Source organism: Engystomops pustulosus, chromosome 4 (genome assembly GCF_040894005.1).
Source record: "Engystomops pustulosus chromosome 4, aEngPut4.maternal, whole genome shotgun sequence".
NCBI classification, from domain to species: domain Eukaryota; kingdom Metazoa; phylum Chordata; class Amphibia; order Anura; family Leptodactylidae; genus Engystomops; species Engystomops pustulosus.
Window position 1 is genome coordinate 83,782,626 of NC_092414.1, and position 26,696 is coordinate 83,809,321.

The window sequence follows — 26,696 nt, forward strand, 5'->3', positions numbered from 1 at the left end:
AGCCTGTATGTAACCCAGCTTTCCCAAAGCCCTGAATTTTATAATTTTGTTTTTAATTCCCCATAACTAAGTAGGAAGTAGGCCACACACACACTGACTGCACACTGGTAATTCACACAAAACATGAAATCACTAAATATGCTATGTGGTTAAGTAATCCCTTCGGAAACTTCACTAATTTAAATTTAGTGACTGTGATGTCACTGAGAGGGGGAGGTTTGTTTTCCCCCTCCCTGCAGAAAGTTATCCTCTGTTGATGATTTTTATTAAAACTCCATAACATTTGATTGGAAGCTTTTACAACTGTGCTGTTGCTTCCAATCATCGGGTACCTAGCTATCTCTCATGGGTGTTCTACAATTTGACTGGGTTCCGACCCAGTCAGGATTTGAATGTACAAAAAATCCCCTCTACCCTTTCCTGTCAATGAAGACTCATAAGTTTAAATTATGTCCAAGTTATGCTACAAATATAATCTTCCTTTGTGTGTTTTTGGTGGAAAAGAAGCACACAAGCCTTTTCCCTTTGATCCCCTTGCTCAAGAGATGTGCCTGTTCACATTCCCTGCACAAACTGACTTTCCTACAACCTTTGAAAAGCGGGGCCCCCTTCTTTCCGTAGCTCCCAAGAAGTTGAGTGGTCTCTGCTGGACACCATATTATTGAGGGGACATTTCATCATTGGGCGCGGGGTGGGGGTGCCCTGCTGGACACTTAATTATTCCATCGGCTTATACTGGTTCGCCTTTTACACAACAGTAATTTTGTCTACGCTGTCAATGTGTTCTCATATATGTCTTAGCTTGTGTCTCTTTCAATGGAATTTGTGTGTTGTTTTTATTAAAGATGTATTTGGACATGGATACCGTGTCCTGACGGGACGGTGTCTGACACTGTGATTCTTATTTTGCTTTCTCTTTGAATTCTGGTGTCACACACTGACCTGTAGACCCTGCACCGCAGGCAGCTTGGCGTTTAAGTTTTGTCCTGAGGATCCCTTTGAAAATGTTGTCTCACTGTAACACAATGTTTAGTAACTTTGTTAAAATTCAGCATAATGCCTTTCTACTGTTATTTATCAAAGACTTTTAACAATATTTTAACAAGCCTAACTTTTTTTTTTTTATCGGAAAAACACTGTTTTTATTATAAAAACACTTTGGCTATGTGCACACTATACTCTATGGGGACGTGGGCAGCCTTTAAAGGAAACCTGTCACCAGGGACTTCATTTTCACTAAAGACAGGTTACAGAAGCCCATTACACCTGAATCACAAATCTGCTTTCTCTAAGCATTTGCATTACAAAATAATTCTGTGTTATACCTTACCCTGCATCCTGACACAATATAATTGTGTGTTATAACTTACCTTGCACCCTGACAGTAGTCTGTGTAGTCCCAGGGGCTGGGCTTTGGTTTGGATGCATTTCAAAATACAACCTGTGACTTGTCTGAGCTGCAGAGTCCTCAGCTCTCAGCCCCCCCCCCCACCTTTGTGCTCCTGTACACTGATATCAGCTCACCAGGCTGTGAGCTCTGTGAAGGAGCAGGAGGGAGGAGCTGTACATGAGCACAAAGGTGGGGTCCAAGAGCTGAGCAGTCTGCAGCACAGACAAGTCACATGTTGTTTTTTTAAATGCAACCAAAACAAAGCCCAACCCCTAGGACTACACAGACTACTATCAGGGTGCAAGGTAAGTTATAACACACAATTATATTGTAATGCCAATGCTCAGAGAAAGCAGAAAGGCATATTTGCAATGTAGCTGTAATGGGCTTCTGTCTTTAGTGAAAATGAGGTCCCTGGTGACAGGTTCCCTTTTAAACCCACATGTCAGGGGTGTTGGCATGAATCTGTTCTGTACATTGGTTCAGCTACTAATAGTCTGTGTATTCCATAATGTTTGATGAAGATAACCAGTGATGTCTCTGTGAGGACCAGTACTAATTGTACATGAGCCTGATGAAATTAATCTCGTCTCTCTTGATATCCTGTAGGAGAGAAGTCATAAATCCTATCGTCCTCTTACAGTCTTGACGTTCCGCTTAAACTACATGTTCAGTGAACTAAACGCAGTTTCTTACCATCTCCTAAACCTCCTCCTCCATGCTGTGGTGTGTATCGTTTTTCTTAAAGTCTGCAAACTTTTCCTGGACAACCGAACCAGCCTGGTTGCTGCCTTACTTTTTGCTGTGCACCCAATACATACTGAGGCTGTAAGTATGAGAAATAGCACATGGCATATTGTTTGAAGAAGGATTTCTATCCATGATTTGCACTGTTTTTGGGCCTTCAGTAGATTTCAGTGGGGACATTTTTGCTTATTAAGTCTAAAGAGCAGACAAAGACCGTCATGCAGTAAATATATAGTATAAAGAACACAAGTAACAATTGTACAGGTCCCCAAAGTCCACCTGTACCCCGCACATTTATCTTTACTTTGTATATAAGCCATATTTGTTTTCTTTCATCATTGCACCCCTTTGTCACCTCTCCTTTTGGCTTGAAATGTCAAGGTATTTGTGTCAAGGAGGCGGAGAGTCTAACAGTGAAGTCAAGCTCTCCTTGCCTTAGAACAGCCCCTTCATTGTAACTAATGCTCCGCCATCTAGTGACATCACTAAACAGATCTTCTGAAGTTTTGTACATCATATCAATCACAGGGAAAGAGGCAGGAAAGATGGGGAAAGCTTGACTTTAGTGTTAAAGTCTCCTCCTCCCTGACTGTATACAACCAACTTACATCTCACTTTCAAGTTGATTTTCTGGATGACGTCACCACACTTAGCCTTGGAAGCAAAATGATCTAGATCCTGTTCAGGTGCTAGACAACATACTGGTAATAATTTATTAGGACATTTTTTGATGACCAGTTCCCTTTAACATCTTGTGAGAATTGGGGTGATGGCTGTGGGGAGCTGCAGTACCCCGTGTTGTCTTTTAGCACTGCAGGTAATAGTGGGTAAAGATGAACTATCCTCCACTCCTCCTCTATTACTAACTTGATAAGACTTGTCGCAGTTTTTGAGGTTCGGTAGCACTTTTTCTTGGCTCATTTTCTACAGGCACAAGCTCCCAAACATCCAGTAATGCTGCAAGTGATTATCATGCATTACCTCTGCTTTTATGCACACATGCACTACAGGATTCCTTCTCAGATCATTTTGGATTTCCGAGTTGCCTGTACTGTCCTTATCTCCTATTCCATGTGCGGCTTTCAGCTGCATCTGGTTTTTGGCGTCCACGCACTACTTCTGACAAAACTCTCATCTTTATGTAATTATAGTGTGTATTATATTACACTCCAGCAGATGGTGAGGTACATTGCAGTCAGTGTATTTGCTGTTTAGTCTGTACGTTTACCACCAGAGGGAGCCTGGAGACCTGCTGAGAGTGAGCAGTGAAGTTCTATTACATGTTATAACATCCTGTATCAAGTTTGTTATAGGGACAGGTCCTGGTGGTACAAATATGATGTGTACTTTACACCATTCAGAAACCAATGCAAGCTTTGCATTATGTCACCCAGTCTACATGTTGGTTCTGATCCACTGAGAAGGTAAGAAGGCTAAGAAAGTCAAACGCTGGTTATATATCTGCAGCACTAGGTGTTACACCTCTGTGGAGGTTTCCATAGATATTCTACCCTGTTTTGTAGTTATGTGAAATCCTTCTTGTGTCATTTATAGGCATAGCTTTCTTATCAGAATGGACATAAGAACAAGCTGTCTGTATAGAGTACTTTTGTCTGAACCCATACAGGATTAGCAGGATTGTCGAAAAGTGGAATCCGTTAAGAAGGGTTCAGATGCCTTCACTTGCCTGATGCTTTTTCCCCTTGAATTGTGGGATCTTAGTAGCAGTGTATTGCCAGTTTCCTATTAAAAGGAATACTTGGCCTATATGAGCCTTTTGGGGGGGCAGGGACTAGGCTTGTGCTGCAGACAGCTGTGTAACATATTTTATCTACGTAACCTTGGGGAGAGTGCCGAGATGGTGTAAGGAATCTTATAGACCAGGACACAGCACAATTTGACATTTACTAGGTTACGCAAATCTTCATACCATCAGATCTCTCAAAACAATCCCCTCAGATTGCTTAGAAATGAATATCTGGGAGATCGAATGGAGGAGATTCACAATAAAACAGCATTTCCTCTGCAGATATACAAATCAAAATGAGGATTAGCCTTGGTAAATGGGGCTATCCTGCGTGGGGGTCATCTGTTTCAGTCAGCCACATGTCACTTGTGGATGGGTTATTTCAGATGTGCTAGCAAAGAAAATCTTCATTGTAAACTGCTCCATTGATTGCAATTGAAATGAATGATTACATGCAGATTTTGATGCCAAAATGAAAATTGTTGTCTATATGAGTCAATGCATTTGTAGTCCTGGATGTTGCTACGAAAATCATGATACTTGTCACATTTTTCCTGCAAGTGACTTTAAAGATAATCTTCTATCAAAATCGAGCATGATAAACCAGGAAGATAGATCCAGGCACAATGACTGTGGTAATCTTCTTATATTTGCTATCAGTGCTGTATCTAGGAGAGGCCCCCCATCCCAATTAAATATAGTTATTTCTATACTCATACATCCAAGTTACATTTATAGACTCATGCACACACGTATAGAGACTATACACACAAATACAGTGCCACATACAATATATAAACTCACACCATATATACATCACATACAGTACATGTTATATACATGTACATTATGCTGTACAATGTGCAACATAATATGTATACAATAGTGCACATCCTCCATTCTTTAGTGGGTCAGGTCGGATAACGGGCCCCCTGACACTTCAGGTTCCATAGTGGCTGCTACCACTGTAGGGGCTTTGGTGGGTGTTTCCAGAGCCCCTCTGTACTAAAGCCTCACAGGCTGTTATAAAAAGCAGAACATGTCTGGATGTCTGGCTATGGATAACACATTTAAGAAGATTACCACCGTCACAGGTTCCTGTATTTATGAGTAAGTGTCCCTGGTTTATCCATGCTTTATTTTGTTGGTAGATTTCCTTTAATGGAAGAAAGATAATGACACCTATTTTTCCAGCTGAAAATCTATGCCAAAATCTTAAGATTTTAAAATCTTAAAATCATGTGAATGTACCTTTAAGAGAGCCTAACAAATTTACTCTCACTCCATCTCTACAGGTTACTGGAGTTGTTGGCAGAGCTGAACTTCTCTCCTCTATTTTCCTGTTGGCTGCTTTTCTATCATATACCAAATCCAAGGGCCCGGACAATTCCATAGGTACAAATTTGCGTATGTTATTGATTCTATATCAATCCCCCATCCTTAGGTGGAGAGGGTGTAGTGAGAATCTGAAAGCTGCAGTCTATCTCTTCCTACAGCTGATTTCCCCCCCCCCCCATGACCCATCATGGAATACCCCTTTACGGACCCTTAAAGATCATCTTTAATATTTACTGTCGGCAGGCCCATCTTGTGTATTGTTTAAAAAAAAATTATGCTAAAAAAACACATCTATTAGGAAGACAAAAAACATGATCTTAATGGATCCAAAGTGTATTTACTGTTGCTGTGAAGCCACCAGTGTCACCCCATATATTACACTGAGTGTGGCTAAATACTCCTGTGACTGCATTCTTGGCCTACGCTCATTCCTTTCCTGAAATATTTCCTTGTTACTTGCACATTGTATGCGGGATCACACAGCCTGACTGATTCATTCTTAAGATCTTCAGTCCCCAGTGTAGTGCAAAGACACTACAATGAAAGTCTCATCCAGCAGAGAGAATATACAGAATGTTCTCTGCCTGATGAGCGGATGTGTGTGTTGGCATGACAATTATTTTCCATGCAATAAAATGTTACTCTATTACAGCATCAGGATCTATTTTGAAGCCTATAAAATAGAAACAAAAAAGTTTTCTTTTCACCTATAACAACACCTTGTGTGTAAACCTCCACCCCACTTAAATAACAGTATCTTGGACTGACCCTGGACAGAAGTGCCCGTAGCAACATGATGAGCTACCCCGAGGGCTATACTATGAAATAACACCACAGACTAGATTCTTACAGCCTGATCTTGACCCCATTATGACTTAGATTATTTACTATTCATTTGGTTTGTGGGCTGAGAAATGCTTGCGTGTTGGGAAAATCCCAGTTTAATTATAGAGTCTTTAGAGGAGCTATTGTGCGAATGTGTCCTATTGTTTAGATCACGTTTTCTAGGTAGTACAGTGTTTTGTCTTCTCAAAATCTTAAGCTCCACATCTCTGGCCATATTTTTAAAGTGACCAAACAGCAGATTCACAGTCGCTGTATACTCTGTGGGTCAGTCGTATTCACAATGTCCATCACAAAAGGAGATAATACCTGTGTTCTGTATATGGAGGGAAATGTGCATATAAGGATTTCCCAGAATGGGATAAGGAAAACATTTACTCTTGGATACCTTGTGAGGCAGTCCCATTAACGTGACTTTCAGGAAGCCTAATGACATGATGCAGGGTTAAAGCCAAACCAGTAAGTAACAGGATCGTACTCCAAACTCTAGGCAGCGCTGTAGCAATGTGTTTGCATCTCTTCAGCACAGTGTAGGGAACTCGTTTAGCTGAGTGAGAGGCTTTTGACTAGGGTCAGGGAGTAAGAAGACTCCTAATGAAAATTTGCCACATGGATGCATTTCCTCTAAACCACACACACTGACGTGCTGGCGGTGCCTCCTGTTACAAGATCCATTCTTCATTTTTCTTCTAATAGTTAAGTTTTTGAAACCGTCTTTTAAAATTATGCAAATGATTTTGGCCATGTCACAGGAGAGACGCTTCTTGCTCCATCGTCTGCTAATTATGAACGCCTCCAGCTCACAGATATAATTAATCTATGTTTTCCAAAGGTGAAATTGAAATGTCAATAATCAAAGCAAAGCTGAATTGTTGCTGTGGGCAACAAACAGATTTGTGGTTTTACAGATTATACAGTACCTCTTCCTTTTATTGTCTTGCTGTTTTTCCTAAGATCAAGTGCAAAATATGAACCCAATTAATGCTGGGTATAAAAGTTAGTATAAAATATAGGATGACATTAACCCCTTCCCGACATTTGACGTAATAGTACTGCATGGCGGGAGGTGCATTCCTGCATTTTGCAGTATTATTACGTCATGCTTCCGGGCATTAGCCCCTTACACGCAGCGGTCATGCTCGCCAAATCGGATAACTCTACCAGGTCCCGCAAAAGCATGATTTTGTGTTTTTTATGAAAATTTGACAAATGCAGTGAGTGGTCTCTATTCCTGGAGACGTGATTAACTGCCCCTTGGATCTTTAGATCTTTTTCTAAAGATCCAAGGGGGCAGTTAATCGCGTCTCCAGGAATAGAGACCACCCACTGCATTTGTCTTCATCGGTACTACAACCGAAACTACGCCCCGGAGGCAGCAAATCGTTCCACTCCACATGTGATTATATGCGTTGTGCCATCAGCACAACACAAAAAGGTGAGTGCACACTTGGCACATACAACCAATCTGTCTTACTGAGGATCTCTACACATCGAGCGCCCCCCGCTCTCTCTTCTCCCCCCCCCCCCCCCTTCTTCTCTTCGTTTATGAAAATTTGAGAAATCGTACCTAAAGTTCAAATGCCCATAACATCTTACAAAAATGAGAGAATGCATAAAAAACCATGGACACATAAAGTAGACATTTGGTGAATGTTGGTTATTAAGTTTTTTTGCTGTTATGACTAAGTATGAAAATTGAATATTTTAAATTTCAAAAATCGATAATTTTCACCAAATATGTTTTTTTTTTTTTTTCCCATATACGCAACACATACCAACAAAATTTTTCAACTAACATGAAGTACTAAGTTTCTCACGAGAAAGCTATTTCTAAATCACTTGGCTATGTTAAAGCGTTCCGAAGTTATAACCACTTATAGTGACACATGTCAGATTTGAAAAAATGGACCGTGTCAGGAAGGTGAAATGAGGCTTCCGCGTTGAGGGGTTAAAGGTTGTGTGATTTCCCTTTAATACTTGCTGCTATAGTCATCGTGGTAGGTGCCACACACATCCAATCGGATTGCAGGGCATTACTTCAATGCAGGAAAAAACATCCTGCATTAATGTGTACATTTTAGAACAATATAATAATTTTATTGTTAAAATTTAAAAATTCCAAATAGAACCTCCATTTTGTTTAAATTCTTGTGAGATGCTTAAAAGGTTAAAAAGCTAACCAAAGGCTGTTTTGAATAGTTTGAGGGGTGCAATTTTAAAAATGTGGCAATTTGTGGAGAATTTCTAATACCAGTAAATAGAATTTGGAAAAATGAAAATGCAAAGAATGCATTAGTGTGACATACAGCATATCATGAAAAAACTGTCTGGAATATGGTGACATAGGCAGATTAGAGAAATCGCTTAAGAGGTTAAACATGGGAAGCGGAGAGCCACTGTTGTATTAAATGCTATAAAAATTTTATATTCAAGTTTTTAAACACATTATTCTTGGAAACTGTCTTATGGTAAAACTGCCCTTTTTGCCCAGAGGAACCAATCGGAGCTCTTCTTCCATCTGATTGGTGGCTATAGATTGGTAAATCTGCACCACACACATTGTTACTGTAGGCTGAGAAGCAGAGTGAGATTTAACCACTTCGCGACCGCCCGCCGTGTATGCATGGCGGCGGTTGGGTCGCGCTGCATGGAGAGGGCTCACGGGCTGAGCCCTCTCCATAGCCGGTAAGTCTTTGCTGCATATTGCAGCAAAGGCTTACCGGTAACACCCACGATCGGTGCTAGCATGGGCGCCGCCATCTTACCTGGGATCGCCGCTCCCCGTGACGTCAGCGATCCGTCTCCATGGTAGCCTTGGGTCTTCCGAAGACCCGAGGCTATTTCGTTTTAACCCCTTCATTACAATGTGCTGATAGCACATTGTAATGAATGAAGAGGAAAATCCCCATATACTGCCATACTGTAGTATGGCAGTATATGATAGGATCGATCATACAACCTAGGGTTAAAGTACCTTAGGGAGTCTGAAAAATAGTAAAAAGAAAAAGAAAAAAAAGTTAGAAAAAAAAAATTATAATTATAATTATCAACTCACCCCCCTTTCCCTAAAACTGACATAAATATAAATAAACAGTAAAAATCATAAACACATTAGGTATCGACGCGTCCGAAAATGCCCGGTCTATCAAAATATGAAAACGGTTTTTCAATGTGTTCCCATAACGGAAAATAGCACCCAAAGTCGAAAAGGGCACTTTTTTGCCATTTTGAAAAATATAAAAAAAATCTATAAAAAGTGATCAAAAGGTCGCAAAAAATGACACCACCCACAGCTCCGTACACCAAAGTATAAAAAAGTTATTAGCGCCAGAAGTTGGCAAAATCAAAAAAATAATTTTTGTACAGGAGGTTTTAATTTTTGTAAATGTATGAAAACATTATAAAACCTATACAAATTTGGTATCCCCTTAATTGTACCATCCCAAAGAATAAAGTAGACATGTCATTTGGGGCGCTCAGTGAAAGACGTAATATCCAAGCCCACAAGAAAATGGAGCAAATGCGTTTTTTCACCATTTTCACTGCATTTGGAATTTTTTTCCCACTTCCGAGTACATGGCATGGAATATTTAATACCATCACTATGAAGTGCAATTTGTTACGCAGAAAACAAGCCATCACACAGCTCTTTACGTGTAAAAATAAAAAAGTTATAGATTTTTGAAGGTGGGGAGTGAAAAATGGACATGAAAAAACAGGAAAGGGCCCGGTCCTTAACCGGTTAAAACACAGTTTGTAATGCTAAACCATTGAGATTTTCAGTCTGTGTTCACATTGCTTCTTTGTGAGATGAAAGTTGTCTTTTGTTTCAGAGGAAGTTCATTGGCAGTATCCGTGATTGGGATTTTGTGTCTGTGTTTACCCAGCATATTCTTTCTTTAGCCTGGCATAGATGGTGAAACTCTATCGTTGCTTCTGTTTTCATAGTGTGGACTCCTATTGCTGCTGCTGTGTTCCTCGTTGCGGTTGCAACTCTGTGCAAAGAGCAAGGGATCACTGTTGTTGGTATTTGTTGTGTCTATGAAGTCTTCATTGCTCAAGGGGTAAGAAGAACAGGTTTACTTCTTTATAAATGACAAGAAATGTGAAATCTTATACAACTGTGTGTTTATAACCAAAGTCCTCATTTACTGGGATCAGAATCCGAGCAAAATCCCTTCTTCCTGTCACCATAAGGGCAGTAATATCGGAAAGAGCAGCTCATAGTGTAGTACTGACACCATGCAGGAGGAAGGGTAATATGCCTGAGGTAAATATCATAGATCTACGCACTGATCTTATAGAATACCGGTTTGTGTAACTTATTCTCTAGTTGACTTGCATTAAAAGGGCCCTCCACCCTAAAAAGTCAACTTGAAACCTGATAAAACCAATCTAAAACCTCATCATATTCTACATTACCTTTACTAGTCACGGGGGTGGGGAGAGCAGTTTTATGTAGTCACACTATACAGCCTTCACACATAATAGCTCAAGGTTTGGATTGTGTTTTGGAATTTCCACTCACATCAGGAGTTGCTCTTCTCTGGACCTAAATGATTGTGCTTGGTACTTGTTTTACCTTGTTCACAATGTTACCACTTTGGTCTATGCGTCTAGGGAGAAGTGTCACCCTGAGGGTGTTGTCACACAATAGCGTTTTGATTCCATTTTGAAATGGAAACAAAATGCTCTGTGGTGGTATGCATTTGCGTGCGATCGCATGCCCGTTTGCGTGCTATCACATGCAACCGCCACTCGCCGTCTTATATTGTCTAAATGCAGGACACTGGGTGCTGATTGCTGACCGCTTGTGGCCGGCGTCACACGTGGCGTTTTGAACACGTTTTTGGGCCGCTTTTAAGTAGTCTGTTAAAAAAAACGCATGCGTTTTTTAAAAATGCACCCGTCTTTGACCGGTTTTACCAATTATCTTAATTAAAACTGGTCAATAACGGATGCGTTTTTATAGCGGACTGCTTAAAACCGGCCCAAAAACGGGTTAAAAACGCCATGTGTGCCACCGGCTTTCGTAATGCCTTTCCTATTGATAAGATGTATGAACGCAGCCTTAGGTTGCCGTCACACATAGACGTTGAATCGCGTTTACAAATGTAATGCACACGCCTGGCAGTGGGCCTCAGCCTGCTCTCAACTGAATTTCCAGTGAAACGCATGTGATCGGTAACAAGCACTCGGTGTTTTGCATTGTTTACATGCATCTTACTGGAAACACAGATGCAATGGGGCTGAGCCCACGGCGCTTGCATTGCGTTTCTAAATTGTGACTGCATCCTACCAGACCTATGACATACCCACAGAAGGTGGTTACAATCTGGTAAAGTCTTTGTTAAATTTTTTTATTTTGTGTAAACATTTTTTCTTGCGTACACAGCAAACAATGTATATTTTGGTTTCTTTTTTTTATAGTACACGTTACCAGTGCTATGGGACACGACTGTTCAGATACTGCTGGGTAAAGGCAGCATACCATATTCCTTACTTCAGACACTGCTGAAACTGGTTGTTTTGATGTTCAGCACTTTGTTGCTTGTTGTAATCCGTGTACAGGTTATCCAGTCACAGCTTCCAGTCTTCACCAGGTGAGAGATGTGTCTAGTGAGTTGTGGGTCATAGGGCTGATTCACACAAACATGTGCAGCCCTTGTAGACATGCAATATGGATGGGAGTCCCAGCATTATGTAGAAATATAAGGCAGGAATGTCAGCCGAAAACTGTATTAGTACAGACGGTATTTGTATAGTTCAGCTGTAAGAGGGAACGTCCCTGCAATATATTTTTATATAATGCAGGGACTCCCTTCCACTGTTCCGTTACACGGGTTGTGTTAGACCCTACTGGCTAACCCTGTGTACCCTTGACATAGGAAGGTTCTTAAATTACGTCCAATAAGATTCAATGTAATGGGGCTTATTTAGTAAGGGTCCGCAGACGGACTTTCGTCAGACTCTCCCTTGTTTTCGGGTTTTGCCCTGTCCAGACAGATATTCTGATTATGGCGCAGCTGTGCCGGCTTCCGTGCGCTACTGTTTGGAAATCGTGCCATCGGACGATTCGACTGATTTGAACTGAGTGTGGGATTAACTTTTAAATTGCGTCGCATGACAATGCACATAATGTGCTGAAAACGTCCCCTCAGCTTGTACATGAGTCTATTACAAAAAAAATTACCCACTTAAAAAAAAAATAAAAGTATATACTCACCCGCTGATAACAGCGCGGCTCCCCCATGTCGGCATGGCTCTTCTTCTTTCTTCTGTCGTGGACGTGGCCATGTTTTCTTCCTGGCCGCGCATACTATGACGTCAGCAGCGGCCGCGTCATAGATGCGCCTGCTGGAAGAAAACATGGCTGCATACTACATGGGGGCAGGCTGGCTGTATACTGGGGGGGGGGGGTTGACCAATGCATTGGTTGACCAATTAGGGGTCTCGGCTTATACTCTGGTCGGCTTATACTCGAGTATATACGGTACATGCACCAGGAAAAAGAAGGTGAACTCCCGCGGACCTGAAGCGACACATGCAGGATATCAGGCGCACAATCTTCGTGAACAGTGCATAATCGTCAGACAATGCAGTTCCTGTGAACTCCTCTGGACTGGTTAGTAAATGTGCCCCAATGTGCAGTTTCCCATAAATATCATTTATGGGAATTTTCACGTTTCTGTGTGATAGCAGGTATATAGTTTATGTACACTGACAAGTAGAACATATCCACTCCTGTTTTTACTGCTGCTTAGAAAATGTGGATTTTCTATTTCTTACTAGGTTTGATAACCCTGCGGCTGTCAGCACTACACCTGCAAGGCAGCTGACGTTCAATTACCTCCTGCCTGTGAACGCCTGGCTCCTGCTAAATCCATCTGAACTCTGCTGCGACTGGACAATGGGAACTATTCCCCTGGTTGAAAGTTTCTTGGATGTGAGAAACTTGGCTACACTGCTATTCTATAGTTTAATGGGAAGCTTGGTGATCTACAGCGTCCGATATTCAGGCGATTCCTCCAAAACTGTGCTAATGGTAAGTGTGCTTTGCTGGTTAATAGGAGTTGAATATGTTAAAATCAACACTTCTTGCTTTAGGACAAATATCTCTGTAAACAGAGACATTGTTATTATTCACGTTGTTACAGGTCTTGCTGCTTAACCCTTTGGGACTGTCTATTTTGGCCTTTAGGACGCGGCCCAATTTTTCAAATCTGCCCTGTGTCACTATAAGTGGTTATAGTTTTGGAACACTATAAGATATCCAGGAGATTTTGAGTTTGTTTTCTTTTGACACATTGTACTTCAAATTAGTTTAAAAATTTGGATGAAATCTTTTATTTTGGTTATGAAAAAAAGACATTTGGAAACAATTTGGAAAAATTCTTTATTTTTAAAGTTCTAAATTCTCTACTCTTGATGCAGATAGCACCCAAATAAATTCCAAATTTTTTCGCAGACAACGATGCGCAGCTACGAGGTGCTGCGCGCCGAAGATTTCTGGTGGTAGAATCAAAGAGGCTACTGGGTCATGGAGTAGCTGTGGCGTGTAGCCTCAGCTCCGGGTACTCCACACCCCAGTAGCCTGTTTAGAAAATGTATATATTAGGCAAATAAAAGTTATTAAAAAATTGCGGGGACGTGAGGATTACCCCTTAAAAGGGGTATCCTCGCGTCCTATAGATCCACCTACCACATGATCTACCTTTATAGGTAGATCCGTGGTGGTGGGTTCCCTTTAAATGTATATTTCCATGATACATGTTCCCCAAAGAATCTGTATTGAATCCCAAATTTTGGGGTCTGTACCACTTTAGTTAAAAGTCAAAACCTAATGATTGCAGGTTTGCTTTATAATTCAGCACTTTCATTTACCTTTTCAATGCTTCATCAAATTTATGAAAGGAAGCCTGTCACTAGATTTGGAGATCCCTAAACTAGATTCTTGATGCTAGAGTTTAGGGCTGGAAAACTCTTTCCAGGACTGGGACCAATTGTTGGTCTTAGTCCTGTCTGTCATTGAGACTAGTTCAGTCAGAAACGAGTTGATGAGGCCATGGACAGCACACAGTAAAGCAAGCAGAGATTCTGGGACTCTACTAGGTATGGTATGTGACTGTTTAAGGACCCCAAGCCTGGTGACAGACTCTCTTTAAGTTTAAAAATTGCCTGCATGTTAATGCATACTATAAGCAGCCTCACAGACCATCCAAAATGCAAATCTTGTACTGTACAGTTTATGTCTTCATTCCATTTTTCTCAGGGACTGTGCCTAATGGTGCTGCCTTTCATACCTGCCTCAAACTTGTTCTTCCCTGTCGGATTTGTAGTTGCAGAGAGAGTATTATATGTACCAAGTATGGGATTCTGCATCCTTGTAGCCCATGGCTGGAAGAAATTGTCAAATAAAAGGTAGGACTTACAACATTATTATCTTTTTTTATTATGACTGATTGTGTTATGGTCATGATTTCACCTTCATTTAATGAAATCATATTTTTAAGGCCATTTGCTTCTGTATGTTTTATCTATAGATATACTGTATATTATATGTATCGTATGTGTTTCTGTAAAGACATACAGCACAATACACATTATATAACATCTTTGGACAACTTGCTGTTCTTTAACAAGGAGCTTTGTGGCAAAAAGTTGTTTGATCCATGCATTATTCAATAAATTTCCTAGTTCAATAAGAATTTCCAAAACGGACCAAGAACACCCTGTGTGACAGCACCCTAAACAGTTCTTCTCATCAAACTGTAAAAATTTTGATATCATAGACCACTACGACACCTAACAATTGATGAACAATACCTTACAATTCCAAGGCTTCAAGCAGGGTGTTCTCAGACTTAAGTGGCCACCAAGCTTTGAGTTTCACTGAGTGTCCTCAGCAGGTTGTAACAGACATACAGAGAGAATAGAAGCGTCACAGAAAGACATAGAAGAGGAAGTTCTCTAGCCACGTTCCACACTGATGACCACTTCATTGTGAACAATGCTCTGCAGAATGGGATGATGGGTAGCACACAGTTCCAGGCACATTCATGAGAGTTGAGAGGCACCCAAGTGTCATGTCAGACCATTTCAAACCGTTTACATTCAAGTCCTCTGGGTGCTAGATGACCTGCAAGGGTACTTGACCACACCCTCAGTCTTGCATGGTTATGTTGGACGAGGGACCGGTTACTCTCACAATGAGCAGGAATTCTACCCACTAACAATGTTGGGATCATCAAGGAGAGTGCTGTGCGTCTACTGCCCTATACCTTATGAATGGTACATTAACAAGCCCATACTACTGGAATGACATCATTAGTTTGGTTGTTGTGCTTCGACTTTGACAACAAGTGTCAAATTTTTTCTTCATAGATGACAATGCGACAGATAATCGAAGTCACATCATAAGAGAATGTACCTCAAATGTGTTATCTGAGCTCAATCCCATTGAAAACCTATGAAATCAGTGAAATTGCTTTGTATAGGCTGGTAACTCTGTTTCCCAGAGCCTCAATGACTCGAGGGCTCCCCTTCTATAAGAGTGGTCTACGGTGCCTTAGCAGTCAGTCAGTTGACTAGGTAAAAACAGCATGAGACATCTTTGTAAAGCTGTAATTGATGCTCAAGGCCACATGACAAGTTATCCAAACCGTGAGATGTTTTGTGGGCGTACAACCACTTCTGTTGTTGGCTTTTGTTTCAATAAATTATTTGATATGATGAAAGTCACCTTTGTATAGTGCCACCTAATTTCCTAGTATTATAATTACAGCATAATTGCCGACTTACAGGCAACCCCTAGTTACAGACAGACCTCTCTGCCCACTGTGACCTCTGGTGAAGCTCTGTGGATGCTATTACATTAGTCCCAAGCTGCAAAGATCAGCTGTAAGGTGTCTGTAATGAAGCTTTATTGATAATCCTTGGTCCCATGACAGCACAAAATGTAGAAAATCACTGGGACAAAATAAACCCTTTTGTCTGGAGTTAAAATTATAAAATATACCCTTTCCGACTTGCCTATAAATTCAACTTAAGAACAAACCTAAGGAACCTATCTTGTACGTAACTCAGGGACCGTCTGTACAGTGTAATCCAAATACTGGTATATAATTAAATTTGATACAGATGAAGATGTTTTATCCATTTCCACATTCTGACTTTTTTTCAAACTTCAATATACTTCTGGAATTGAAATTCTCTAAAGCTGAAACACATGTTTTTCCTTTTCCTACATGGCGTGTAACTTTTCATACAGAAGTACCTTCTTATATGTAGTGAATCTGCCACAGGGTTTTTTTTAGATTGATAGATATCAAGAAAAGGGACTCCAGCATTTTATGTAATGGGAATTCAGATATTGTTCTTATTAAATAAAATGCTGGCAAACCTTTTCTTGACCTATTCTTCTTGTGAATAAGATGTGTGCGTGCCATTTATTTAGTCTTTAAAAAGTTGAGTAATTACTTTAAAAGGTCTGATAGGTTCCCTTAAGCAAAAGTTATGATGTTTCCTCCATCTGTTTCAGAAACAGACAATGACAATAGTAATTTTGTTCAAAACTGCATTTAACTTTCCCATTGAGACATTACTCTATAAAAGAAGATGTGGAAATCATGGGCTGTGTTGCTTGTTTACTCAAAAAATGATAAAAGCCCTAGAACATACAAGAAAGTAGTGTTGGAAATAAATATTCAATGATAGATTTGATTTGAGAGGCTTGGTCTGAGGACACACAGGGATGAGTTTCCTACAATATTCTACAAGTTTCCTACAACTCCTTCCTCTGTTTGCTACCATTGCATTGTATAGTTTGAAAGGTGCTGTTAAAGAACTGTCACCAGAATTTTACTCCTCATGCCAGTAATGCCTGCTAGTAAAGAGTTAAAAAGTTCTCCCCATACCACATAGAATTGTCTGCCACTGAGGCACTATACCTTAGGGAGGATTCACATTGGGTTTTTTTCACATCAGTGAGTTTTCACTGATGCTGGCTGGTTATGTAGTAGTTCAGGGGCCTGGCTATATAATGAGGTAGGGTATGGCTAGATACTCGGGCATAGGGCTGGCTATATACTGGGGGGCAGGGTGCTGAAAAACCTCACCTTGGCTTATACTCGTCAAGAAAAAAAGACACATAGTGTATGCTGCAGGGGGCTGGCGGGCTGTATGCTGCAGGGGGCTGGCGGGCTGTATGCTGCAGGGGGCTGGCGGGCTGTATGCTGCAGGGGGCTGGCGGACTGGCAGGCTGCAGGGGTCATTAATAAAAATATTAAAAAGAAGTGGCCCCAATACTGACCCCTGTGGCACTCCATCAACCCAATCTGAGAATGTGCCATTAATGACCACCCTCTGTTTTCTATCACTAAGCCAATTACTTACCCAAATACACAGATTTTCTCCTATTCCCAGCAGTCTCATTTTATATACCAACCTTTTATGTGGCAAGGTGTCAAATGCCTTTGAAAAGTCCAAATATACAACATCTACAGCGTCCCCCAGATCCAGTCTTGAACTTACCTCCTCGTAGAAACCAATCAGATTAGTCTGACAGGACCGATCTCTCATAAACCCATGCTGACGCTGGGTTATGAGGTTGTGCACAGTGAGATACTCCAGGATAGCATCTCTAATAAACCCCTCAAATATTTTCCCCACCACAGCAGTTAGACTCACGGATCTGTAGTTTCCAGGATCACTATTTGATCCTTTTTTGTATATTGGTACCACATTTGCTATGCGCCATTCCTGTGGAACATAACCAGTCCTCAGTGAATCTTCAAATATTAAAAATAACGGTTTGTCTATCACCGTACATAATTCATGCAGAACCCGGGGGTGTATGCCATCTGGCCCCGGTGATTTATCTATCTTAGTGGTTGAGAGGCGGCACCGTACCTCTTCCTGGGTTAAACTGTTGACATTATAAAAAGAATTAACATTATTCCTCATTGTGTCTTCCACCAGGGGATTTTCCTGGGTAAAGACAGTTGAGAAGGCGACATTCAGTAGATTGGCCCTTTCCTCATCTCCTTCCCACACTCTGTTTTTAGTTTCTTATCATTTATATACTTGAAAAATATTTTTGCTCTCCCTGGCAATATTTCTCTCAGTCTCTATTTTTGCGGCCTTTATCTGCTTTTTACAGGATTTATTTTTCTCTTTATAATCCTGTAATGCCTCATCGCTACCTTCACGTTTTAGTACCTTAAACGCTTTATCTTTCTCGCTTATTGCTTTCCTTACAAGACTAGTTAGCCACATAGGGTTTTTCTTGTTCCTTTTATGCTTTTTCCCATAAGGTATGTGTTTCTCACAGGACTTTTTCAGAATATATGAGAAAAAGTCCCATTTTTGGGGGGGGGGGGGCTTTTGTCTTTGAGAACATTATCCCAGTCTATGCCTTTAAGGTCTTCCCTTAGTTGCTGAAAATTTGCCCTCCTGAAGTTTAGAGTGTTGGTTGCCCCTTCACTAACGCTCTTAGTAAAGCGTAATACAAAATCAATGATATTATGATCACTATTCCCCAGGTTCCCCCCAACCTGTAGTTTTGATACCCTATCAGGTCTGTTGGTTAGGATAAGGTCCAGCAGTGCCCCCCTTCTTGTTGGCTCCAGGACTAGTTGCGACAGGTAATTGTCTTTTGTTGTTGACAAGAACCTGCTGCCTTTGAAGGACCTGCAGGTTTCTGCCCCCCAGTCGACATCTGGGTAATTGAAGTCCCCCATGATAAGTACTTCACCATGCTTTGAAGCCGCATCCATTTCACTTATCAGCATTTCCTCTGCTGCCTCCATTATATTTGGCGTTTTATAACAAACCCCTAGTAATATTTTATTATTCTTTTTCCCTCCTCTTATCTCAACCCATAGGGACTCCACATTTGCGTTACTGATGTCATCTCGCAGGACAGGCTTGAGGCAAGAATTCACATATAAACAAACCCCTCCACCTTTTTTATTTATACGATCCTTTCTAAAAAGACTATAACCATCTATAGTAACAGCCCAGTCATAGCTACTGTCCAGCCATGTCTCGCTGATACCCACTATATCATATTTCTGCTCCAACATCAAGAGTTCCAGTTCCCCCATTTTGTTTGTGAGGCTTCTGGCATTTGTGTACATACACTTTATATGGTTTTCCCTGTCCGTATTCCTTTTGTCCTTATTCCCCAATCTCATTCCAGCCCCCCTTCCTCCCCCACAGACTATGACTCTTCCCAGCTCTCTAACTACACTGTCTATTTGCCCTGCACAAGTGTAGTTGCCCTCCCCCCAGGTCTCTAGTTTAAACACTCCTCCAACCTTCTAGCCATTTTTTCCCCTAAAACAGCGGCCCCCTCCCCATTGAGGTGCAGCCCATCCCTACTGTAGAGCCTGTAGCCGACAGAAAAGTCAGTCCAGTTCTCCATGAACCCAAAACCCTCCTGCCTACACCAACTTTTGAGCCACTTATTTATCTCCTTGATCTCCCGCTGCCTTTCTGGTGTGGCACGTGGTACAGGCAGTATTTCGGAGAAAATTACCTTTGAGGTCCTTGCCCTGAGCTTATGGCCTAAATCTCTGAAATCATTTTTAAGGACCTTCCACCTACCTCTTACTTTGTCATTAGTGCCAATGTGGACCATGACCGCTGGTTCCTCACCAGCCCCTCCCAATAATCCGTCAACCCGATCCGCAACATGCCGAACCCGAGCACCCGGCAAACAACACACTGTTCGGTATGCACGGTCTTTGTGACAGATTGCCCTGTGTGTTCCCCTAATGATCGAATCTCCCACTACCAGCACCTGTCTGACCTTGCCTTTGCTCCCATTACCCTTCTTACTGGAGCAGACATTCCCCTGGTTGCTAGCGGCCACGTCTTTCTGCAGCATTGATATCCCCCTCATCCACCAGCCTGGCAAACTTATTGGGGTGCACCAGATCAGGACTAGACTCCCTACAACTCTTCCCTCTACCCCGCCTTCTACATGTTACCCAACTAGCAGCCCCCTCACTCTGCACCTCCATACTTCCCTCCCCACACCCATCTTCCCCAGAGAGTTTGTGCTCCTGGAGCAGCAAACTTCGCTCCATATTGTCAATTGCCCGCAGCCTTGAAACTTGCTCATTTAGATCCAGAATCTGGGCTTCCAGATGAGCAATTTTCACACACCCCACACAGCAGTATTCCCCCTCGAACGGCTGTTCAAGGAAAGCATACATGGCACAGGATGTACACCGTGTAGCAATGCCACTTATGGAGTCCATTATTCTAATGGGGATTACAATAGAAATATGCACAGAAAGAAGAATCTACAGTCAGAGTAACACAAAACACAGCAGTTACCTGCTAAAGCCCCTCAAACTTAAGTCCCTTAGACCTAAGTCACACTTAAGACACTGCACACACTTGGGATCAATGCACACTCGCCGCCAAGCTCCCACACTCGCTTTTCTGATGCTTTTTTTTAAAGGTTATCTGCCTCAAAAATCTGCAGAGCTCACTGCAACAAGATCTGGCTGCAAACCACCAAACAAACTGACCACAGAAGTATATAAAGGCTGCTAATTAGATAGCCGCACCCCACTATTAATTAGGCAGCACCTGTGACTATATTGTCTACATAAGCAAGGTGAATGCCTCCCTATACCCCCCACACAATATACAGATTATGCAAGTAAAATACCTTCAGATCTATTTGGTTGCAATAAAAATCACACAATGAATATCAGGAAATAAAATTGTAGATGCACTTATCTATTTGTTTCTGGATCCAAAAAGTACTCCTTCCCTTAAACCTAAGTCACACTTAAGACACTGCACACACTTGGGATCAATGCACACTCGCCGCCAAGCTCACAAACTCGCTTTTCTGATGCTTTTTTTAAAGGTTATATGCCTCATAAATCTGCAGAGCTCACTGCAACAAGATCTGGCTGCAAACCCATGTAGACATGGTCAAGACAATCTCCTGCAGTTCAAACCGAGCATCAGTATGGGGACAAAAGGTGATTTGAGTGCCTTTGAACCTGGCATTGTTGTTGGTGCCAGAAGGGCTGGTTTGAGTATTTCAGAAACTGCTGATCTACTGGGATTTTCACGCACAACCATCTCTAGGGTTTACAGAGAATGGTCCGAAAAAAAAAAAAAACATCCAGTGAGCGGCAGTTCTGTGGGCGGAAATGCCTTGTTGATGCCAGAGGTCAGAGGAGAAAGGGCAGACTGGTTCGAGCTGATAGAAAGGCAACAGTAGGCAGAAGAGTATTCTGAACGCACAGTACGTCGAACTTTGAGGCAGATGGGCTACAGCAGCAGAAGACCACAACGGATGCCACTCTTTTCAGCTAAGAACAGGAAACTGAGGCTACAATTTGCACAAGCTCATCGAAATTGGACAGTAGAAGATTGGAAAAACGTTGCCTGGTCTGATAAGTCTCAATTTCTGCTGCGACATTCGGATGGTAGGGTCAGAATTTGGCGTCAACAACATGAAAGCATGGATCCATCCTGCCTTGTATCAACGGTTCAGGCTGGTGGTGGTGTCGTCACTCTTTGGGCCCCTTGGTACCAATTGAGCATCGTTGCAGCGCCACAGCCTACCTGAGTATTGTTGCTGACCATGTCCATCCCTTTATGACCACAATGTACCCAACATCTGATGGCTACTTTCAGCAGGATAATGCGCCATGTCATAAAGCTGGAATCATCTCAGACTGGTTTCTTGAACATGACAATGAGTTCACTGTACTCAAATGGCCTCCACAGTCACCAGATCTCAATCCAATAGAGCATCTTTGGGATGTGGTGGAACGGGAGATTCGCATCATGGATGTGCAGCCGACAAATCTGCGGCAACTGTGTGATGCCATCATGTCAATATGGACCAAAATCTCTGAGGAATGCTTCCAGCACCTTGTTGAATCTATGCCACGAAGAATTGAGGCAGTTCTGAAGGCAAAAGGGGGTCCAACCCGTTACTAGCATGGTGTACCTAATAAAGTGGCCAGTGAGTGTATATCATACTTCCCAACATTGGAAAGTTGTCTGTGGGACCCTCAGAAAGGCTAGAAAATCTGGAGACCCTGAAACGGTTATTAGCTTGTGCAGAAAATTTACATAATGGTCCCTCATGTTGTCACTTTTTTCTATAGAAGGTGGAGACTGTGTCACTGTTATCTCACAAAAAATGTGTCCTTTCTTATTTAGCTGCAGTTGTAACAGCTGCATCACTAATGAAATTGTGGTAAAAAGTTATAGGAGGACGTTTATCAGGGCTTTTATCCAAGAAAACGCATAGTAGTCCTGAAATAATCGCAGTTGCTAGCATCCCGCCAGAAGTTGCAATTATGTCCTCCTTCTCATTGCCAAGGGGGCATGAAGGTGGTGCGCCGGCGGTAGAGTGGGCGGACCGGGGGTTTGTTTGTTACAATTACTGACCGTTCAAGCTAATTAATTGCACAATTCTACCTGGCGTAGTAATAAGCACTATGCAGCTGGCCGCCAGCCTCTTGTCCAGAGGGGCGGGAACTTTATTATACTTTGGCGCATGAATGCAGATGTATAATAAATGCTCCCTTTTGAGTGAATCTAATAGGCAGGCTGTTGTATTCATTCACAAATGTATTACACTATAAGCCCTCCTCCACACAAACGTGGTTTTTTGTGTCACTTATTTGGTCACTCCACTTATTACTGTGTCTTATGCTATTTACCCAGCTTCATTTTAACCCAACCATATATAATAGTCTTTAGTGCCTTATACCCTGAGGGTTTTTTTAACTTGTAAAGGAGGGGGGTGCCATTTCAATTCTTGCCTCAGGCAGTAGAATAGCTAGGTGCACCCCTGGTTACAATACCCATTTCAAATTTCTCTTTTTGGAGAACTTTCATATATATTTTTCATTGTTTTTAAATGTAAATTTTTGTTGGGCATGTCCAGATCTATGCAAAAAAGATTATTATTTTTTTGTACATTTGACACATTTCTTTTTTGCTTTAATTTCGGAGTTAGTATTAAAGCAAGAGGTGGTTGACGGCTCTATATAAATAGTAAAGGTAATCTCAGGTGAGTCACATGAGCCATAACAACCAATCCTAATCCTCCTCTAAAGTATGTGAAGCACCCATCTCTGTATGACACCATTCTTATCTGGGACATTTGCCCCACTGGTTTTTGGACATAAGACCCAATCTATACCATCGCATTCATGTCCTGAATTTGTTGGATGTATGTGGATTATGGTTTGCATGACTCAGCAACTAGTTGCATGACTGTGGTCACTTAGCGAATGTACGAGAGAGATTTATGTTGAGAAATTACCGGTCATCGGGTGAAAAGGCTAAAACGTCTTCATTATAGCAGGGACATTGTGTCTTGTCCAGGCCAGCTGTCTTGCAAGGAGCTACAAATTCAATTAGTAGAGTTTTGTGTATAGAAGATTGTAATGCTAATTAATATAAATCAGTTATCTCCATGTAATATGGTCTAAAGAGGAATATTACATCCTGTCTGCTTTCTATCAGGACTATATGGATAGCAGAAACTCATTTCCTTTTTGGATTAAAAATTAATCAGGCTGAAGCTAGAACAGTGGAGTAAGCAGTGCATTACACTCCTGCATTATCAGTGTCTCATGAATGTTATTTCATCCCTCTTTCCTTTCCTGTGCATTCATCCTTTCTGCTGGCAACCGCTGCTTAAACATGCAAGGCATTTTAGTAATGCGCTCCATTAAACCTTTCTTCCATTTCTGATGCAGTTTCTTTGTGTAATGATCCCATTACTTCCATCGAAGTCTTCATTCAAAAAATTTGGAAAGCTGGAAAGAAAAATGTGTATTTGCTTTTATTTAAAGAGAAGCTGTCATCAGGATTTCTGATTTTCACCTAATGACAGGTTTCCATAGCCTTTTTAATTCTAATTCCCAATCTGTGTTTACTAGTTCCACTCCAATGTATGAGGAAGAGCTTTGAGGAGATAATAATGATGACGACAGAGGGACTCTGATGCCCTCATGACTCGTAGTTTACTGGCAGGGAGGTATACTTTTATATACGGTACTCGAAAAGTGAGTGGAAGCAGTAATGTTAATTATATAAGCATATTAGGAATTATTATTAAAAAGGCTATGGAAACCTATCTTTATGTGAAATCCCGATGACAGGTTCCCTTATTAATTGTTCTCATTTTAAAAGGGGATTTAAAAATTTTAACATTTATTGCCCATTCCTATATCTGTGCAGTTTAAGGAAATCTCTTATTCCAAGATCAGCCAAGATGTGAATATAGAAAACCAAAAAAAGCCCACATATGCAGTCTCATATCGCCCTCAAAAAATAAATAGTAGCAAGACCAAAAAACAAAGAGCTTAAAGAATAATAAATGTGCTTTATTTACATACAAATAATGATAAAAGTAAACAACTTCCAGTGAATATGTCTAGAAGTATAAACATAAGGGGAACCAAGTTGTCCCAGGTGGAATATGGGACGACCACAGAGTACCTATGACCCCCCCCCCCTCCTCCATGTGCCCCAAAAACTGCCAAACAATGTGTTTATTCAAATACATAGTTCGTCAAAGAAATAAGACAAGTAAAGGGAAGATGGACCCAATTGCACCTAAGTAACTACACAAATCCGGAGGTACCGTCCGGTGTATATAACTGTCAATAGTGCAGGTCACACTTACCCAGAGGCATGGTGAGGGTAGGCAAGGAGGCGGTTAGAGGGGTGGCCAGAAGATACACCCCGACGCGCGTTTCGCACTGATGCTTCGAAGCATCAGTGTAAGGTAAGCAGTACCTTATTTTTAACCGCTGTGCCTCGGCTTTATAGGGGTTATCTGGGAGTTAACATCATTCCTCATATGGTTCAAAAGCTAAGAACAATCAATAGAGCAATTGGCTCTAATTATGGGAAATTTGCTGTTCTGAAGATAAAAGTTGTTTTACCAAGCCAGGTCTCCTCTGTATACCCATATCCTGGGTAACGACCTGTAGTTCGCTGCAGGGATTCTCGGTCATGCGCCATAGGGGCTCGTTCACATGTTTCTATTGTGAACGCACCTGCACACCACATCGAGCTGAGAGCACAGCTCGAAAAATCTCTGGACACTCAGGATCGTGTGGCAAGCTGTCAATAACTGAGCAGCGAGTATTGTGAGCACACTCCGCTCAAGGGTAATGCGCAATGCATCATGGGACTTGAAGTCCCGAGGAGGCGTGGCAACTCCATTTTGACACTAGTAGGAAAAAGACACTAGTATTTTATAAAGGTACTATTTTGCAATAATACTTCTTTTTTTCGCTGTATAAAAGTGAAAATACTATACCTCCTCGCTCATCCTGCAATCTCAGGTAACCAAGAATGTGTTGAGGCTGGAGAGCAGGAGGAGGACATGGGTCCTGTCTGGTCAACTATGTGCTGGTGCAATGGCCTGGGTGCCCACAGAGAGATCTGATTCTGAGGGTTCACCATCATCGTTTATATACCATTTCAAATATCAGCCCAAGTGCTAGAGATATTAGAAAGAATGGTATCTTTAGTTTCAGATGGTTTCATAAATTCATAACTTTACTAAACCAATTCCAGTTTTGGCCACTGACCAGGCAAATAATACCACCACCATACTATTGCCAAATAATAATGAACCGATCATGACTAAGACGCATGAGCGCCGAAACGCGTCGATCTTTTACAGGGTTTAGCTGTAATGTTGTTCCGGAGATGTGAATAAAGAGGAAGAAACTTATTCAAACTGAACCTGGCGGCTTTATATGAGTGCCAAGATATTTTCCATGTTTTCCTGTATTGGGACCTTACAGTGGTCTTTCCTATATCGTGCACCAAGGCTGGCACCAAAGGACATTGGACCATCACACTGGGGTGAGCTGAACACGCACCTATTGGGGTGCTACATGTACATGTTTTGCGATTGCCAAATAATCCTACCATAAGACCAATACTCCAAACAATAGCACTACAATTTCCAAATGATACCTCCTAACTGTGACCCAAACCATAAAACAACCTAAAGAAAATACCAACATACCGACTCTACAAAGACCAGTGTTACCAATAGTTTTACTAATATAAACTCCATTTATTTATATTTACTGCCATACTGTTATTATACAAGCCACACACTGCAAATGACAATATCACTAATGATTTGTCTGTACAAGGCCCAAATAATAACACTACATCTTGACCATTGCAAAATGACTAAATGAATGAAAACCTATACAAACAGACCAGTATGTACCACCATATAGTGACCATATAGTAGTAGATACCAGTCATACCCAGAGGCCGCAGTGTAATCACATGACTTGGAGATTACGTCCTTCATGTCTGTCTGATATGATCATGACGTCTCTTCCCTTCTGTCTGATCTTCCAGGTGATTTCTTCCAGCTATGACACATCTCTGCGGGTTTATAAAACGGACATGGTCAACATCATCCTATATACTCCTCATAACTGACCTCCATATTTATCATATATACCCCTCACACCACAACTGGCCCCTAGTGATGTTTGCACAATAAAGATTATTTTTAAACTCTTGCTTTACAATTTTACACATAATACAGTTTTATTGCAGTTTTAGCTCCTATATGTGTTGTTT

The 26,696-nt window shown here is 41.4% G+C and overlaps 1 protein-coding gene across 4 annotated transcripts in view; it reads left to right on the plus strand.

Moving 5' to 3' along the window:
• The window catches only part of TMTC3 (transmembrane O-mannosyltransferase targeting cadherins 3), a 54,691-nt gene that overhangs the window by 14,854 nt on the left and 13,141 nt on the right, over nucleotides 1-26,696 (plus strand). For all 4 annotated transcript variants that reach the window (XM_072146525.1, XM_072146527.1, XM_072146528.1 and 1 more), the window contains exons 3-8: nucleotides 2,000-2,218; nucleotides 5,180-5,279; nucleotides 10,014-10,129; nucleotides 11,496-11,668; nucleotides 12,858-13,110; nucleotides 14,338-14,486. In XM_072146525.1, the coding sequence (XP_072002626.1) occupies nucleotides 2,000-2,218; nucleotides 5,180-5,279; nucleotides 10,014-10,129; nucleotides 11,496-11,668; nucleotides 12,858-13,110; nucleotides 14,338-14,486 (1,010 nt within the window). The remainder of the gene's footprint in view (nucleotides 1-1,999; nucleotides 2,219-5,179; nucleotides 5,280-10,013; nucleotides 10,130-11,495; nucleotides 11,669-12,857; nucleotides 13,111-14,337; nucleotides 14,487-26,696) is intronic.